This window comes from Zosterops lateralis (genome assembly GCF_965231275.1).
Source record: "Zosterops lateralis genome assembly, chromosome: 8".
In the NCBI taxonomy this organism is placed as follows: Eukaryota; Metazoa; Chordata; class Aves; order Passeriformes; family Zosteropidae; genus Zosterops; species Zosterops lateralis.
In genome coordinates, this window is record NC_139768.1 from 32,197,744 (window position 1) to 32,213,207 (window position 15,464).

The window sequence follows — 15,464 nt, forward strand, 5'->3', positions numbered from 1 at the left end:
AGGTTAAATGGATCTCAAGGTGCCAGGATGGGGACAGAGCACAGTGCTCTTGGGACTGTATTAATGGGGCACCCTAAAAAGGACCCACCTGCTCTTCACCTGCCAGAGGAGACTTGGCCAAGACAGGGAGAACAGCTATAGCTCCTACTATCCCCAGGAAAGCAAAAGGCAACTGGATTTGCACAAACAGCAATATTCTAGGAGAGAAAATCACGTCTGAGGGCCATTGTGGAGCACATCTGTGGCTCACAGACTCTGCAGAGCCCATAAAGACATAAACTGACCCTCAGGAGAGGGAGATCTACTTTCATAAAGGCATAAAAGTAAGCAGCCACAACCTGCAGTTCAATTTGCAAGCTCCACAGATGCATCCACAAAACATCCAGAGAGGATGGAAGATTTTTACTGGTTCAGCTGTGCAGTTAAAACTTGCTGGGCAGACAGCAAATGCAGACAGAGCTTGAAGAATTTCCTGTCTTCACTGAGGGGGCAGGCTTAGATTCACTTCCCAGCTCATTTATTAGTGTGTTCAGTAAATTCTCACTAGAACATTGTCTGCCTCAGAGTCACAGAACTTCAGGAGGGAGGGAGGAACCTCTGGAGATCTCCAGACCAACCTCCTGCTCAGAAGTGGGGTCAGCTTCGAAGGCAGATCATTTTCTATGATGGCTGGAGTGCTCAGGGATTGTCCAAGGGTTATAACATGGTCTCCAGCAGAAAACTGTCCATGGATATGACAGGCACACATCTCCCACAGAAATGTTTTCCTCATTTTAGGGGAACAGCATCGAGTATTTTTCTCACACTGCTGCCCAAAACCTGGAGCCACAAGGGATCCCAAGACGTGGTTCTTTCCTGACCCTCAGGAATTTGTGAGCTTCCTGAGGAGATGTGTTTTGCCACCTGAACCCCTTTCTGTTCCTGGGTAGCAGGAGGGGAAGGGAAAGGGCTTTTGCCACACCAAGGCAACTCTGGAAGAAGGAAATACTGCTGGGTCAACACAGAGGGCAGCAGAGAAGCTGGACACCTCCAGACAGGCTGGAACTGCATCCCTGCTCCCCGGGAGGCATCACACACTGATGCCAAAACAGAAGTCAATGTGCAGGCCTCGTAAAACCCTACCCAGAAGTTTAAAAAGCAGCAGTGATCAATTTAACTACACCTAGAAAGCAGGAGAGGTGGAGGTTCACTTTCAAAATGCCATGCTGCTGTTTGGAAGAAGGGCCAACGAGCTTCTCCAGTCATCCTCAGAAATTCCCGTGGTTCCTAAGGTCCCACATTCTTCCTGGAATAAAATCTACTGTCTGACACGGCACATTTGGGAGGAGTTATGGAAAGAATGGCACTAACTTTTTTATATTCAGAAACCCAGCATTTCATTAGCCTTACCAACAGTTTCTGATTATTTTTCTAAAAGGCAGGCAGGGCTGGCAGAGGATTACAACACAACTGCATAACAAGGCAAAAACTTATATACTTATTTAACTCTTTCATCTTCCTAAAAATTTTTATTTCAGGAAGGAAAGGAATCTCTATTTCAAAATTTCAAAAGAAGATACTAAGGAATTATACAATGCTAAAAAACCTGTGAGGCAGATCTTGCCTTTAAATTACATAACCACGCAATCCTGGAGCAAAAGAAAGGAACCACTTCCCCTTTTATGTGTCATCTATCTTTAGTCCTCCTGGAATGCAGAGAGATGCAAAGACTGCGGTATTCCAGAAATAATTTATGCTGGAGAATTCCCACTGTCCCCCCGACCTGGTATAAATATGGATGGGGTGTTTGAGGCAGCCAATCCCACAGAAGTGTTTAATATTCATGCACACCACACGGGGAATTCAGCACACGCTTCCTTCTCGTGGGCTCTTCCTTACGTAACATCACCTCTGCAGGCAGGGATGGGATTCTACTGACAGCAGCTGCGATCCTCAGCTGATGGAAAAGGCCTTCCCTCCTGGAGGCTCCTGAGCACACCAGGAATTGGTGGCATCAGAGAAGCTGATTTATCAAGCCCACCCTGCTGTGTGGTTACAGCGACAAGGCTGGTTTGTGTCTCACAATGTGAAACGCCCACGAGCTGCATGTCTGTGCTCTACTGACTCCAGGCAGGGACTACCACATCTCAGACAAGTGACAAGGACAGCCTGGGCTTCCACAGCGAGGGCCAGCCTTGGCCTTCTGGCCTTTGAGGGCTGGGCTACCTGCTCTGGGAGATGTTACACGTGAGACCCTCAGCAGAAGGCTCACAGCATCATAAATGGATTGAAGATCATCCAGTTCCAAACCTCCTATAGGGGACAACTATCAGCTGTAGTTATTTTCTCTGGATCTCTCTTGTTCAAGGCTGTTTATTAAAAAGCTACTATCTGAGGGTGAGATAGGCCTCCATTAACTGTGGCTACATCAGCTGAAGAAACAACTGGAGAAAGTGATGGCTTTTTGGGAATGATGACTGCCCTGGAAGATCTTAGCTGCCTCACCCACCAATTCTGTTCCCTCTGAATGTTTACATTTTGGTTGTCACCATCCTCTTCTTCAGATGAGTCCAAATAATCAAGGCTGAAGAACAAAAGAATGGGAAGATAGACGACTGGAGTGGAGTTAAAAGGGACAGTTAGGTGCTCTTGTGCCTCCCACTGTAATATTCTGGAGGGCACTCGGAAGCACAGGAAGAAAAATGCAGATGCAAAACACTTGCATATGTGCTAAAACAAGCATAAAGGAACTTTTTATTCATGTGTTTTGGTTGCAGGACTTCACATGTAAATAAATTTCACATTCAGCCTCCCTTGCCTGTGCTGTCTAAAGTCTGTCTCCTAGGAAGAGACAGACACACACAATTTTTTCTTCTTGGAAAAAATTTGCTCATATAAACAGAACTCTTCTCCAGTTCAAGGGAAATTTCAGTGAGAAAGGTATGTGTCAACACTGATGTTCTAGTCCTTTCTACGTATTTGTTAACAATGTGCCCCAAACAATGTGCTTTGTACTTGGTTCAGTTGCATGTGGAGGCAGCCAAGCTGTTTGATAATTCCATCAGTTCATATTTGTTGTTCTTGGTGCTGGGGCTTTGAGACCACATGTGTAGAGAGGTGGGGAAGCAAGGGTGACTTCCTCCTTGACACCAGTAAGGATAATATCAGGTATTATTTAGGACCAGTAGGTCCTATCAGGTATTTTTCCTTGAACACAACAAAGGCAACAGAATCTCAGACGCAAGAAAATCTCCATCTGAACACTGTCAGTAACAAGGAGACAATGCCAGAGAAAAGAAAAAGAGATCACTCTGTATTTGGCTTTGGTTGTGCTCTTTTTTCACATATTCACTCTAAGTCCATGCTGGAAAAAGCACATCAGGGTGGATACATCCTTATTTTGGCGAGTCCAGGCACTCTTCTGTTTTGTTTTCACTCTTCTCAGATCAACAGGCTAAATTCTTAGGGAAAATAACAAATCTGCACTTGCACAGAGGGATGGAGAATCTCTCCTACAAGGAAAGGCTGAGTGAGCTGGGAATGTTCTGCCTGGAGAAGGGAAGGCTCTGCAAAGATCTCAGAGCCCCTGCCAGGGCCTAAAGGGGCTCCAGGAGAGCTGGAGAGGGACTGGGGACAAGGGATGGAGGGACAGGACACAGGGAATGGGTTCCCAGTGCCAGAGGGCAGGGCTGGACAGGATATTGGGCAGGAATTGTTCCCTGGGAGGGTGGGCAGGCCCTGGCACAGGGTGCCCAGAGCAGCTGTGGCTGCCCCTGGATCCCTGGCAGTGCCCAAGGCCAGGCTGGAGAGGTGAAAGGTGTCCCTGCCCATGGCAGGGGGGTGGAACTTTGGGTCTTTGAAGTCCCTCACAAGCCAAACCATGCTGGATTCTGTGACTCTAATGGGCCTGCAAGTGTTTTTTCTGGAGCTATTCTATGCCACCACACTCCTGGCATGCAAAATACATTTAATAAATAAAACACACACTTCCTCAACTGCCATCCTGCAGAGAAGAGAGGAGGAGAAGGGTCTGTCTTGGGGGACATTCTCCAAGCCCTGCCAAGCACATGCAGCCATTTCAGGGACTCTCCCTGACCACAAAAGCACCCTGAGCTGGGCTGAGCAGCTCCAGTCATACACCTCCTTCCCACTCCCAATCCTGGTGGAAAGAGCAGGAGCTGTAGAGTAACGGGTGACGGGAGACAAACTGGCGAGTGCATGAATCAGCCCTTAAACAAAGGAACCCCAGCTCCTTCTTGGAATAGCAACATTTTGATGTCTGCAATCCCTTGACACTGGTCTCATGAAGGCAGTAACATGAACCATGTGCTGGGGGCTGGTTTTCTGAGGGCCGTCCCGCTCTCATTGTCAGCTTTATTACAGGCCAAACGTGACATTAAACGCCGTCCGCCGCGGCTCGGAGTTAAACGCTCACTCTGTTCAGAATAGCAACACTCAATTAAACAGCATTTCTCATGCTCTACACCCTCCATTGTGGCCCTGTTTAAGGGGAATAATGGGAGCACTGACCTATATTGCGCTTCTTGTTATCGATGGAGATGAAGCGTATGCAGGGATTATCAGCGATGTACCGAGCAGCCCAGGGGACAGCAATCCCTGTCCCAGCCTCATAAAACAGCCCCAGGGCGTAGCGGGAGGAGTAGCTCACAGATTCCAGTTGCTGCTTTTGGCTTTCATTAATTACTGTGGAGAGAAAAAAAAAAAAAAAAAAAAGAGAAAAAGAAAATCAGACAATCCCTCTCCTCTCAGAATGTTAAATATGGGAATGCTGCAGTTAAGCTGATTATTCCCTCCTGAAAATGACCAGACTGCTAAAACTAAGAATTTAATATTAAGCCTAGTGCTTTGTAGTTTTGTTTTTTTGGTGGGTTTTTTTTGGTGGTTTGTTTTTTTTTTTGTTTTGTTTTGTTTTGTTTTGTTTTTTTGTTTTTTGTTTTTTTTTTTTTCTGGGACATCTCTTCATGAAGTTTTAAAATGGTGCATTATGTAGAGTGTGTCCTTCACACACCACCCTCCCCCAGCTGCTGGGGGTTCATCTCCCAACTCCCCCTCAGTTGCCTCTGACTCGAAACTTCGATGACTTGGGTGACTTTCTGTTTCAAATCTTTTCTCAAGGGGTGAATAAATAGCAATAAAATGCTTGGGTTGCCTCAAGGACAGCAAGTGAATGGTCGTACAGCTCGACAAGCACCAAAATGACTTCACATATCAACAAAATGAACTCAGAGCCTCCTGAACCTCTGGGGAGCAGAGCCCTGTGACTCCTGTGCTGCAATTCAAATGAATGAAGAAAACTCTGCACTTGAGCACACAAAAGGTTCCTAGTGAAGTTCAGCTCCTTCAACTGAAGGTATTTTAAAGCAGTTTAGAAAATTTCAGAGCAAGCATGAATCCTAATTCCTCCCTATGATTAACTCTTCTATCTTCTAATTACACTAAGATCTGCTTTTTGCTGCAATTTCATAATCTTCAATAAAAAGCTGCACAAAGTAGCATTAGCCTCACCGTGTGCATTCAAATACTATTTAATTTCATGCCACAGAGAAATCCACCAGCTTGGCTAATTGTGGGGCTCCATTCCATGTGTGAACAGGATGTCCAAAGCTTCTGTGAGCTGGAGCAGCACAGGCAGAGACAAAGTTCTGCTGATGCTGTGTGAAGAAAGGAACAGCTCATCCCACAATGGGTCAGGCTGACCTGGCCCCACCTCCCTGCTGCAGCAGGGCCATCCCAAACTCATGGCACAGGATTGTGTCCTGCCAGCTGTCCCAGCTCCTGGTGGGTCTCCCCCACCAGCCTCACCCAATGCCCAGCACACCAGAGGATCAACAAGTCAGATTCCACCTCAAATCCCATCAGAAACCAGCCTTGAAATAACCCTCCCAAAAAAAAAAAAAAACCTGAAAAAATTTGGGGTGTCATTTTTTTCATATTTTCCCCACAAATACACTGGGGAACAGAGAAATAGGGAGAGCAAAAAGAAACACTGACCAAGCCACAAAACCTGAGGAGAGGAAAGGAGGAGAAATATGGCAGCTGGTAGTAGGTGGTGGTGGAGCTGCCAGATGGAGGAAGCAGGACTGGCTGAGCTCGAAGGGCTTTGCAGAAGCTCCTTTCTCTCTCCAGTTCTCCCTCCAAGAAGGAGCTGAGGGGTCCAGCTGCCTCTCACCCCTGCACTCAGACCTTTCCAAGAAGGATCTACACCAAGGTCACTCTGCTTCCTTCCTCCCCCAGGACCCAGGGCCCCTGGTGCCTGGGGCTCCACGCCAGAGGCCCAGAGCAGCCTGGCACATCCCAGGCAGGGCTCTGGCTTCCATCCCAGTCTTCTGAGCTCTTCAAAGGCTGACCCAGGCACTGGCAGGACCGCCCCAGCTCCTGCAAGGCTGTCACCTCCATCCTCCTACATCCTTCCCCTTTTCCACAGCTTCCCTGCAGCTCCTGCAGCCCCCAGGACAGGGATTTCTGGGGTGGCTGGGAGGGGAAGGCAGGGGATTCAGCAGGGCTGTGGGGCAGGCTGGAGGGCTGCCCTGGAGGAAAGGATGCCAGCAGGAGAGGATCCTGCACATCCCTCCTTGCTGGAAACGTTCCCTGGGCCAAGTTCCTGCTAAAGCCATGAGCTTAAGGCAGTGCCAGCATCCGGGAACCATTCTGGGACTCTGCTCCAAATGGGAACAGCAGCGTGAGCCATTTCCCTGAGGCTTGTCCCAGCTCCTCCTGGCAGACCACAGGAGCCCAGACAGGGAGCAGAGCTGCTGCTGAACACATGAAACACAGCAGAGGGGACAGATCTCACACAGAACCCCCACTGTCCCCTCTCAGGAAGGAGCTGTGCCCAGCTGGGCTCCCAGATGTCCATCCCCACCAGGCCCCCTCTCACAGCCACCACAAACAATCACCATGTACTGCACATTCCTGCTGTGCTTCAAAAGAATATAAAATTCCTGTAAACAAGCAAACAAACCCCAAGTTGTAACATCCCATCTGAAACACTACCCTTTATCCAGGTTACTCTGGCTACTCCTTTTCCCTTGGGGAGAGGAAAATAACCAAGACCTCCTCCAGCCTGTAAAGCAAATTCCCCACGATGGAGATGAGCTTCCCTGCTCCTCAGGGTGGGAATTTACTTCAGGTTTGTTACAGGGAGCTCTTGAGCAGGTACAACCTTCACAACACTCAGTGCTGCCAAAGCTGAGGTGGCCAGCTGGCTCTGAAGTATCTTGTTTGAGACTTATGGAGCTGTCTCCACCAGCTCTAGAGCTTCAGAAGGTGTCAGGGGTCAGTCATTGGGATGGATGCTGTCAGGAGTCACTGGGATGGATGCTGGAGAGCAGAGAGCTGATCAAGGGTGAGCTGAGATTTTGTCAGGTGTAAACAGACACCTACACATGGCACTTGGCCAGGGAATAATAGGGGAAGCACAGGAGAGTTTGTGGAATTTGTGGAGATAGGGCTTGGCAAGGCATTCCATCACACCTCAAAGGTGGTCCATGCATTATTGGAGAACTTGCTGTGCCAACACCTCGTGCTGAAACACTCATTAAAAAAACAAACACAGAGGAAAAAGATTTACGCATCAATATGAAGAAAATTGCAATAGTGATTTTGTGCCCTGGAAAGCTGCAAAAAGGGTTTCAGCAGGTTTGTTACTGCCCCAACTTGCTTCTGCCATGGCATTGAAACAGTTAGATTGGGTTGGATGCTGGCTGAGCAAACAAACCAATGCCACATCCACTGCAATCAGGGATATGCTGATCAGGAAGGAAGGACAAGAGCCCAGCTGAGCAGGCCAGGAGACGGGAGAACAGGGAAGGCAGGCAGCTCTAGGCTGTGACTTCTAGATCAAAGGGCTGTAAACAGCCAGGGCAGCTCCTTCACAGTGGCCAGGGAAGGAACAACTTTGGGAAGAAGTGACTATCTCAAGCCTTGAGGAGATGGAGTAACAGCCAGGCTGAGCCTGCTGCAGTGCCCAGTGCCTGCAGGGGTTTTGGGGACAGTGACAGGCTGCTCACCTGGTGAGATGTGAGCCCCAGACACACTGAGGAGCTCACACAATCACAGAATCCCTGAGGCTGGAAAATCCCTCCCAGCCCAGGGAGTCCCAGCTGTGCCCAATGCCCACCTTGTCCCCAGCCCAGAGCACTGAGTGCCACCTCCAGCCCTTCCTTGGACACCTCCAGCCATGGGCACTCCAAACCTCCCTGGGCAGCCCCTGCCAAGGCCTCAGCACTTTTTTCTGTGAAAAAAGGTTCCTCCAGACTCAGCCCTGCCCTGTCCCTGGCTAAACCAGAGCTGGGAGGGAACCTGGGGGCTGGAAGCAGGAGGGCCCTGACCAGGCTCAGGGCAGCTGCCCCAGGTCACTGGGGATATCCCCAGGAATGGGGATCCCCCACCACTCAGGGCCCCATCCCAGGGCTGCTCTCCTGGGGCTGCCTGGGGTTTTCTGTGCCCCAGCTGTGTCTCTGGTCTCTCTCTGACCACACCATAAACCAGAGCTGACTAAAACCCCTCATCCTCAACAGTCAGCGTTATACCCCAAAATTTGAAAGTGAACAAATTCAATTACTGACGTGTGTTTGCTAACTAATTTCCTTCACTACTGCTTTTGTTCTTAAAAAAAAAGTCTGTGGTTCACTGGGTTCTGAGCAGCTGCACATTTACCAAATCAAGGAAGTTTTTATAGCTTGAGAAGACAGGCAAGAAAGTGACGTCAAATTTGAAATCCAGTACCAAAAAAAGGCTGAGCTACATGCAAAAACAAAGCTAAGAGTTGTAAGATTGAGGTTTTCCCCCTGCTCCATCCATTATGCATTTCAGCAAGGCCAACAAGTTGATCTAAGGACATAGAGAGAACCTTCATTTTGAATTTCCATACTTTTATTGGTTTAAATGAAAACCAGACTGTTGTTTTAAGGCTGGGTATGAAACCACAAAATAACTATTAATTTTTCCCCTTCCAACAAAAATGGTTAAGATGATTTTAATAACATTTTGGAAAAAAAAAACCCAACAAAACAACCCCAGCTTTCAGAACACAGAACTGCCCAGCATACAGCCATAGTGATATTTTTAAAGCAATGCATGAAGACATGAAAATCTTGAATTTTCCACTGCAAGATTCAGCTACAGCTGCACTGTGAGCACCACTGAAGTGAGTGTCCTCTGGAGATTTCATCACATCAAAGCAAGGGGCATGTATACTTTATTTGCTGTTTCTGCAGACACTGACAGCAGAGTGGATTACTTATCTGTAACACTCAATAAATACAGCCAGGGCCTTTTATCTGCCGTTCCAGGGCTTTAATGTCACCTCGCTGCCTCACTCGTGCTGTGGGAAGGAGAGGACCCAGAGATCCCATCAGGGCCAGCAGGACAGAGGAGAGCCAAGGCTGGAGCTGGCAGGCTGGGAGCACGGGCACCACGCCATGCAGGCATGCAGGAGGGAGCCCAGCCTCCCAACACACAGCCAGGGAGGCAAAAATAAACCTAGCTGCTCCAACAGCCAGGAACTGACTGGGGTGATCCAGGTTTAATCCTGGACTTTTACTCTTTTGCCAGGAAGTGCAGGAGGAGATTGCAATATCATGGAATCACAGACTGCTTTGGGTTGGAAAGGACCTTACAAATCATCTCTTCCCAGCCCCTGCCATGGGCAGGGACACTTTCTACTATTCCAGGTGACTCCAAGCCCTGTCCAGCCTGGCCTTGGACACTGCCAGGGATCCAGGGGCAGCCACAGCTGCTCTGGGCACCCTGTGCCAGGGCAAGCAGAGATGGGCAAGAGCCACAATGTGTCAGAGCAGGACTCAGGCTGTTGGGGGCAGGGAGAACCCACGTCAGGACTGCAGGGAAGAAAGAGTTGCTACAATGTGAGATGTATTTAAAACAACACTTGTTTTGACAAGTTTCACTATTGCTAATCCAGTGCTGCTAAAAGCTTGTGGAGACTCATCTCCCCATGAAGTCACCACACAACATCAGGGCTCAGCTGGGACACCTGGATCCAGCTCTGGCATGGCCCTAAGGGCCTGTGGGCAAACTTGGGCAAAGAAACCAAGGTCCTGGTCTGAAAGACTTCCAGGGATTAGAGGGAAAACCCTCACTTTGTTTCACCAGACATTCTTGGCCAAAGGGCAGAGAGGGTTTTGCATCCTGACAATCAGCAGCTCCAAAAAAAGGCAACCAACAGCTAGAAGTATCTTCTGCTTTAGTGCACAGCAGCTACTGCCTAGTATGTTCAAAATCACTTATTAAGGTATTGCCAAGGTGACTGTAAATCTAGAGCTAAACAGACATGACCAGCCACCAAAGCAGTAAGGGGAAAAAAAAAAACAACCCTCTGGCAGTACTTTTAAGGAATGAAAGTGCTATTAAAACAGTAAACTATGAGGATGCTGGACTTTTTACTTCAGGAGAAGATTGCTCTGTTTTGTCTTAACTTCTTTCACTGAAAACTTCTTGTTCTAATAATTCTGTTTTGATGGGAATAGTATTAGAGCCTGGCTTGAACTTTGTGACTTTGTCACTGCCCAGCCACCTTGCAACTTCCAGAAATCCAGAACCTGAAATCCTCCACCTTCTTCATTTTTTCTCATACTTTATTTCAGTGACCACAGCTATGCCCTCAAAAACCCCACCACTGACCAAGGTTTTGTGATTTCCTTAGACTGCTTTGCTTAAGATTTTACTAGCAGCAAATCCACATGCATCACTCACACACTGCTGGTGACAATGCATCTCTAAGTGCCCAGTGACCACTGTTGTAAAAGCTAAAAAGGAAACTGTGGTAAAACGGCTACAAAGATATTTTCAGCTCAGGTATCAAGTGAAGGCATCTCAAGAGATTCACCCAGCAGAATGGGGCAGCTCAGATAATATCTGCAGGGACAGTTTACTGTCACAGCTGCCACAGCTCTGCTCGGGACGTGACTTACTCAGGCTGGCACATTATCACGATCACCTCTCCTGTCCCAGCAGCCTGGCAGAGACCTCTCCCACTGCCCTCCAGAGTCAGGAGCTGCTGCCCTGAGCTCCCCAGCTGCGTGGGGACAAAAGACAGGCCCTGCAGGCCACAGTGATCATGCCACTGGCCCTCTGCCACCGTGCTGACCGCTTGGAGATGCAGTCTGTTCCTGCTGCTGCTGTGCGTGGGAGGGAGCAGAGGTTATGAGAAAGGCTTCGCCTCTAAGTCCAGCTTCCTTATCAAACAGCTCACAAGTTTGTTGGTTTGGTTTGTTTTTTTTTAAAAAGCAGGGTAACAGTTAAAGACAGCCATGCCTGTGTCTGCACTGAAATAGCTTGAAAAGACAGGCAAAAAAGCAATGTTGAATTTGAAATCCAGCAACAAAAGAGAGATGAGCTACATGTGAAAACAAAGCTAAGAGTTGTAAGATTGAGGTTTTCCCCCTACTCCATCCATTATGCATTTCAGCAAGTCCAACAAGTTCATCTAAGAACATGGAGAGAACCTTCATTTTGAAGGTTCACTCAACACGGTTACTGTCATGATATTCTTCCCACTGCTGGAATAATCCTGCTCGGATCCAACACATTCCTCACATCTGTGTGAGGATAGTTCTAAGTAACTACTTTATTCTATTTCAAATCTACTTCAAATCATGGCAGCCCTGGCTCACCTGGCCCAAAGCTTCATTATCTAAAGTCTGTGGCACATGAAGGAAAGGCACATTTAGAAGTGGAGATGGTGAAGTGGAAAAGAGATGCCAGGGGAGAAAAAGGCAGCACAAGCAAGTTTTTTATGAAGTTTGTGGTTTTGAGAACTATGTTTGGGTAACTATCCATCAGCTGCTCTTGATGAGATTATTAGGAATTCATAAAATCACAGGAGAGTTGGGGTTGAAGGGCTCTCTGGAGATCATGCAGTCCAACCCCCAGACAAGACAAGGTCACCTGGAGCAGGTGACACAGGAGCACTCCCAGGTGGGCTTGGAATGAATCCAGAGAGGGAGAGACCCCACATCCTCCCTGGGCAGCTGCTCCTGTGCTCTGCCACCCTCATGGAAGGAAGCTCTGACTCGTACTGAGGTGGAACTCCCTGTGTTTAAGTTTATGGCCACTGCTCCTTGTCCTCAGTATTTCACTCAGTATTTCACTCAGTATTAAACTAAAACCTTGCATTTCCACAAGAAACATTTCCATTTATCTCCTGCACAACCACACAAGTTCAAGCCAACTTTTGAAGGAACAGAGAAATGGAACTGCACCTCTTCTAGAACAGAGGGCAAAGCTGGCACAAGGGCTGAGAGCCACCCACCCCTGCCTCCTGGAGGAAGGACAGAAAAGAGGAGGGATGAGGAACCAGGGGAGAAACTCCATGGCATCTTTGCCAAACACTCCAAAGCTCAACCCACGCTTCTTTTAAAAAACACCAAACCACTCTGATCCAAAGCAGTAATAATTTTTGTTACTTTTAACAGACAATTCAATTTTTAAATTTGGCAAACCGCTATCCTCCATCCCCAATTCCACGGTTTATTTTTACACAGCCAAGGAGCTCCACACTGTTCCCTTCAGCCAGCGTGCTCACTCTCAGGTGGGTTCAATGCACATGCTGACGTTAGATTCACACTTCCCTGCATTTGTATTAATGAAGAAAATAACTTTTCAGCCTGGATATTTGGAGGACTGAGCTGTGAGGGCAGAGGCTGACCCTCAACCCAAAGTCTGGTTGTGCAACGCCCACACACCACAGCAAGGAAATGCAGCTCCCTGTGGGTTATTGCATCCATGGTTTTGATCCAAAATTAATGACAGTTGAAAATACGAACCTCTGCTAAGCTTCCACCCTGGGAAGAACAGGATGTGACATTTACAAGCAAGCAAAACTAAAGGAGAAGACAATAACTGAGTGTTTTTCACCATCCAAACCCTTCCTGTGGTTACAGCACAACCTGCCTGGGGAAAGGAAGGCAGGCCTGTCATGGTTCAAAATGCCCACATTTCAGCTGGGAAATTTCTTTCAGTTTTGTTTGGCTGCGGAGCCACCAGCAGAGAGTAACTCCTTCCAGCAAGGAAGGAATGAAGATCCCCAGAATTTTCCAGGAGATTTTGGATATGCCTGGAAATTAGATTCACTTAGAAAGAACCCTGAGAAATTACTCAATAAAGTCCAAATAAAAAATAAAATGCACATGTACACTCCAGTTCCTGCTCTGTAAGCATTTAGAGGTAGACGTAGATTATACCTATGGCAGGCCATTCTATCACTCTGATCAGCAGGACTGCAAACCCAGTTTTCCATACTGAACCACATTTTTAGTGTGTTATTCTCACAGAGCCCACTAGTTCCTGTGGCTGGCACTGATGTTGACAGAAACTGATGACATCTTCGAGAAAATCTGATTTATTCAGGGATCTCTACATAAATTTAAGACCTTACCTTTGAGGTAAAACTTGGAAAAGTTTGGCTATAAAAAATAAAGCTCATTGTCACATTTCCCCCGGATTAATTTGCAAATTAATTTGCAGAAGTTACTCTGTAACTTGATGTAGGAAGGAAGCTCTTCTAAGTCCTCTATAATGACATGGCACAGCAGGAAGATGAAACTGGATTAATTTGCAAATCAAGCTTCCTTCCTACATCAAGTCACAAAGTACTACACACAGCTCTGGTACTCTCTGGTGCCAGAACGTAAAAGCTCATTGCTTACATAATCACCATCATAAAACGTTTAGCAAATAACTTATTCACCTACTGTACACAGCATTGAGCTGAATAATAAAGCCAAGAGGATTTATTTTCTTTAAATATTAGACCAGTTGCTGAAATAGCATTAAAAGCTTTTCAAGGCAGCAAAGCAAGAGGTTGGATTATTGCTCCGTGCTGTGACTCAGGCAGAAGAAACACATAAATAAATGGAATTAGATCTGCCTGATGTTTGTGGCTTCTGGGCTGCAGCTCCTCATGGAAGACCCTACTGGCCTGTAGGGCTGGGACACAGTAACTGGGAATATCCCACAAGGTCACAGTAAAGACAGAGTCCTGCAAACACTTCCCTGCTTCCCAACTTATGTCAAGCCCTGTAAAGCAACACCAGGCAGTGCAATGCAGCCTCGCAATATCAGACACCAAAGCTATTTCCATTTAAATAAGAACTGGAGGAAAATGCTTTCAGGCATTAATTATTGAGGAAGGATTCAGCTGGCCTCTGGAAATTTCCACTTAAGACAAGATATTAACATATTTTCTTCTCTTTATTTAAAGTGCATCTGGTTCATTACCAGGAGGATGCAGAAGGAAGGAAAACAGAGTAGAGCTGTACACATAAAAAGTCAAAGAAATTGCATTCAACTTTGAAACGAACCCCCTTGGGGTGACTTTCAGGGCATTCTTTTCCTTCTTTCAGGCCAGACTAGTAAATTCCAGCATCACCTCTACTTGGACCTCTGCTTTTTGAAACGTTCTGAGTCACTCCAAGCAGCCTTTCTGGGCTTTCCAGTGCCTGTGCTAGAGGAGAGCTCTACACTCCTAACACAATGCAGCTGTCTTCTCCAGGCTGAGGAATCCCAGGCCACTGAGCCAAGAAGTCACTCTGTGCCTCTGGCCATCCACCCCACGGGCACCTCTGGAGCTCTGGAATGCTGCACGCACCAGAGTATGCACTGCTGGAGCTGCAGGCACACCAGGCTGTACTCCAGCAGCACCAGGGCATGCACAAACAGCAGGAACCTGAACAGGAGCTCCTGACCCACCTCCCTTCCTCCAACACTGACCTGCACCACAGTCACCTTCCCAAGGCACAGGTTTGCTCATGTTAAAACTGAATTATAACGTTCCTCCTCCTGATGGCGTGGGAATGATCAGTCACACTCCTCCCTGAAGAGCAGAACTGAGGTGGAAGACACAGCCAAGAAGTGCTTTGCTGCCATCCCCTCCTCCCTGGCAGTCCAGCTATGGATCCCATATGGTTTCTACTGGTAAGGAAAGACTGTGTTAAGTACTGAAGGATCTGTCTGCTGCTTTCCTTAGTTAAGAAAAATGGTTGCTGGGGAACTAAATGACCTTCCACATCTGTAGGGAATTTCTGGACGTCTATCCTACTGCTAATTCTCAGTGTTAAGCTTTGTTTTCTCAATTCATCATAAACAGCCTCCCTTTCTTGATATTATTAATGACTCTGAGTTTCTATCTGTCACACAATTTAGCTTAAATGCTTCCAGGCTGCTTCTCTTTGTTCCAGGGGTTTGGCCTGAAGTTGCCTCTGTATTTTACCATCCTCAGATGGGTCCTCTACCAGCTCTGCTCATTTCCACCCTCTCCTGACTAGAACCTCAGTGCAGATGGGGATTTTGCAATACCTTGAAGTGAGTTGGATACCTGACTTCTCCAAGAGATACAACCCATGATGGTACAAACAAAAATAAAACCCAGTATGGTTTTCTTTCATTAAATCTGCAAAGAATGATTCCCTTCTGGAGATTATTCCTTACAGGAAATACCTTATCAG

At 47.2% G+C, this 15,464-nt stretch overlaps 1 protein-coding gene across 1 annotated transcript in view; it reads right to left on the minus strand.

Annotated features, from left to right (window-relative positions):
• Positions 1–15,464, minus strand: part of RNLS (renalase, FAD dependent amine oxidase) — a gene marked incomplete at its 5' end in the record, with an annotated part of 54,283 nt that overhangs the window by 6,339 nt on the left and 32,480 nt on the right. The window contains one exon of the mRNA XM_083866104.1: positions 4,510–4,683. Within this exon, the coding sequence (XP_083722230.1) occupies positions 4,510–4,683 (174 nt within the window). The remainder of the gene's footprint in view (positions 1–4,509; positions 4,684–15,464) is intronic.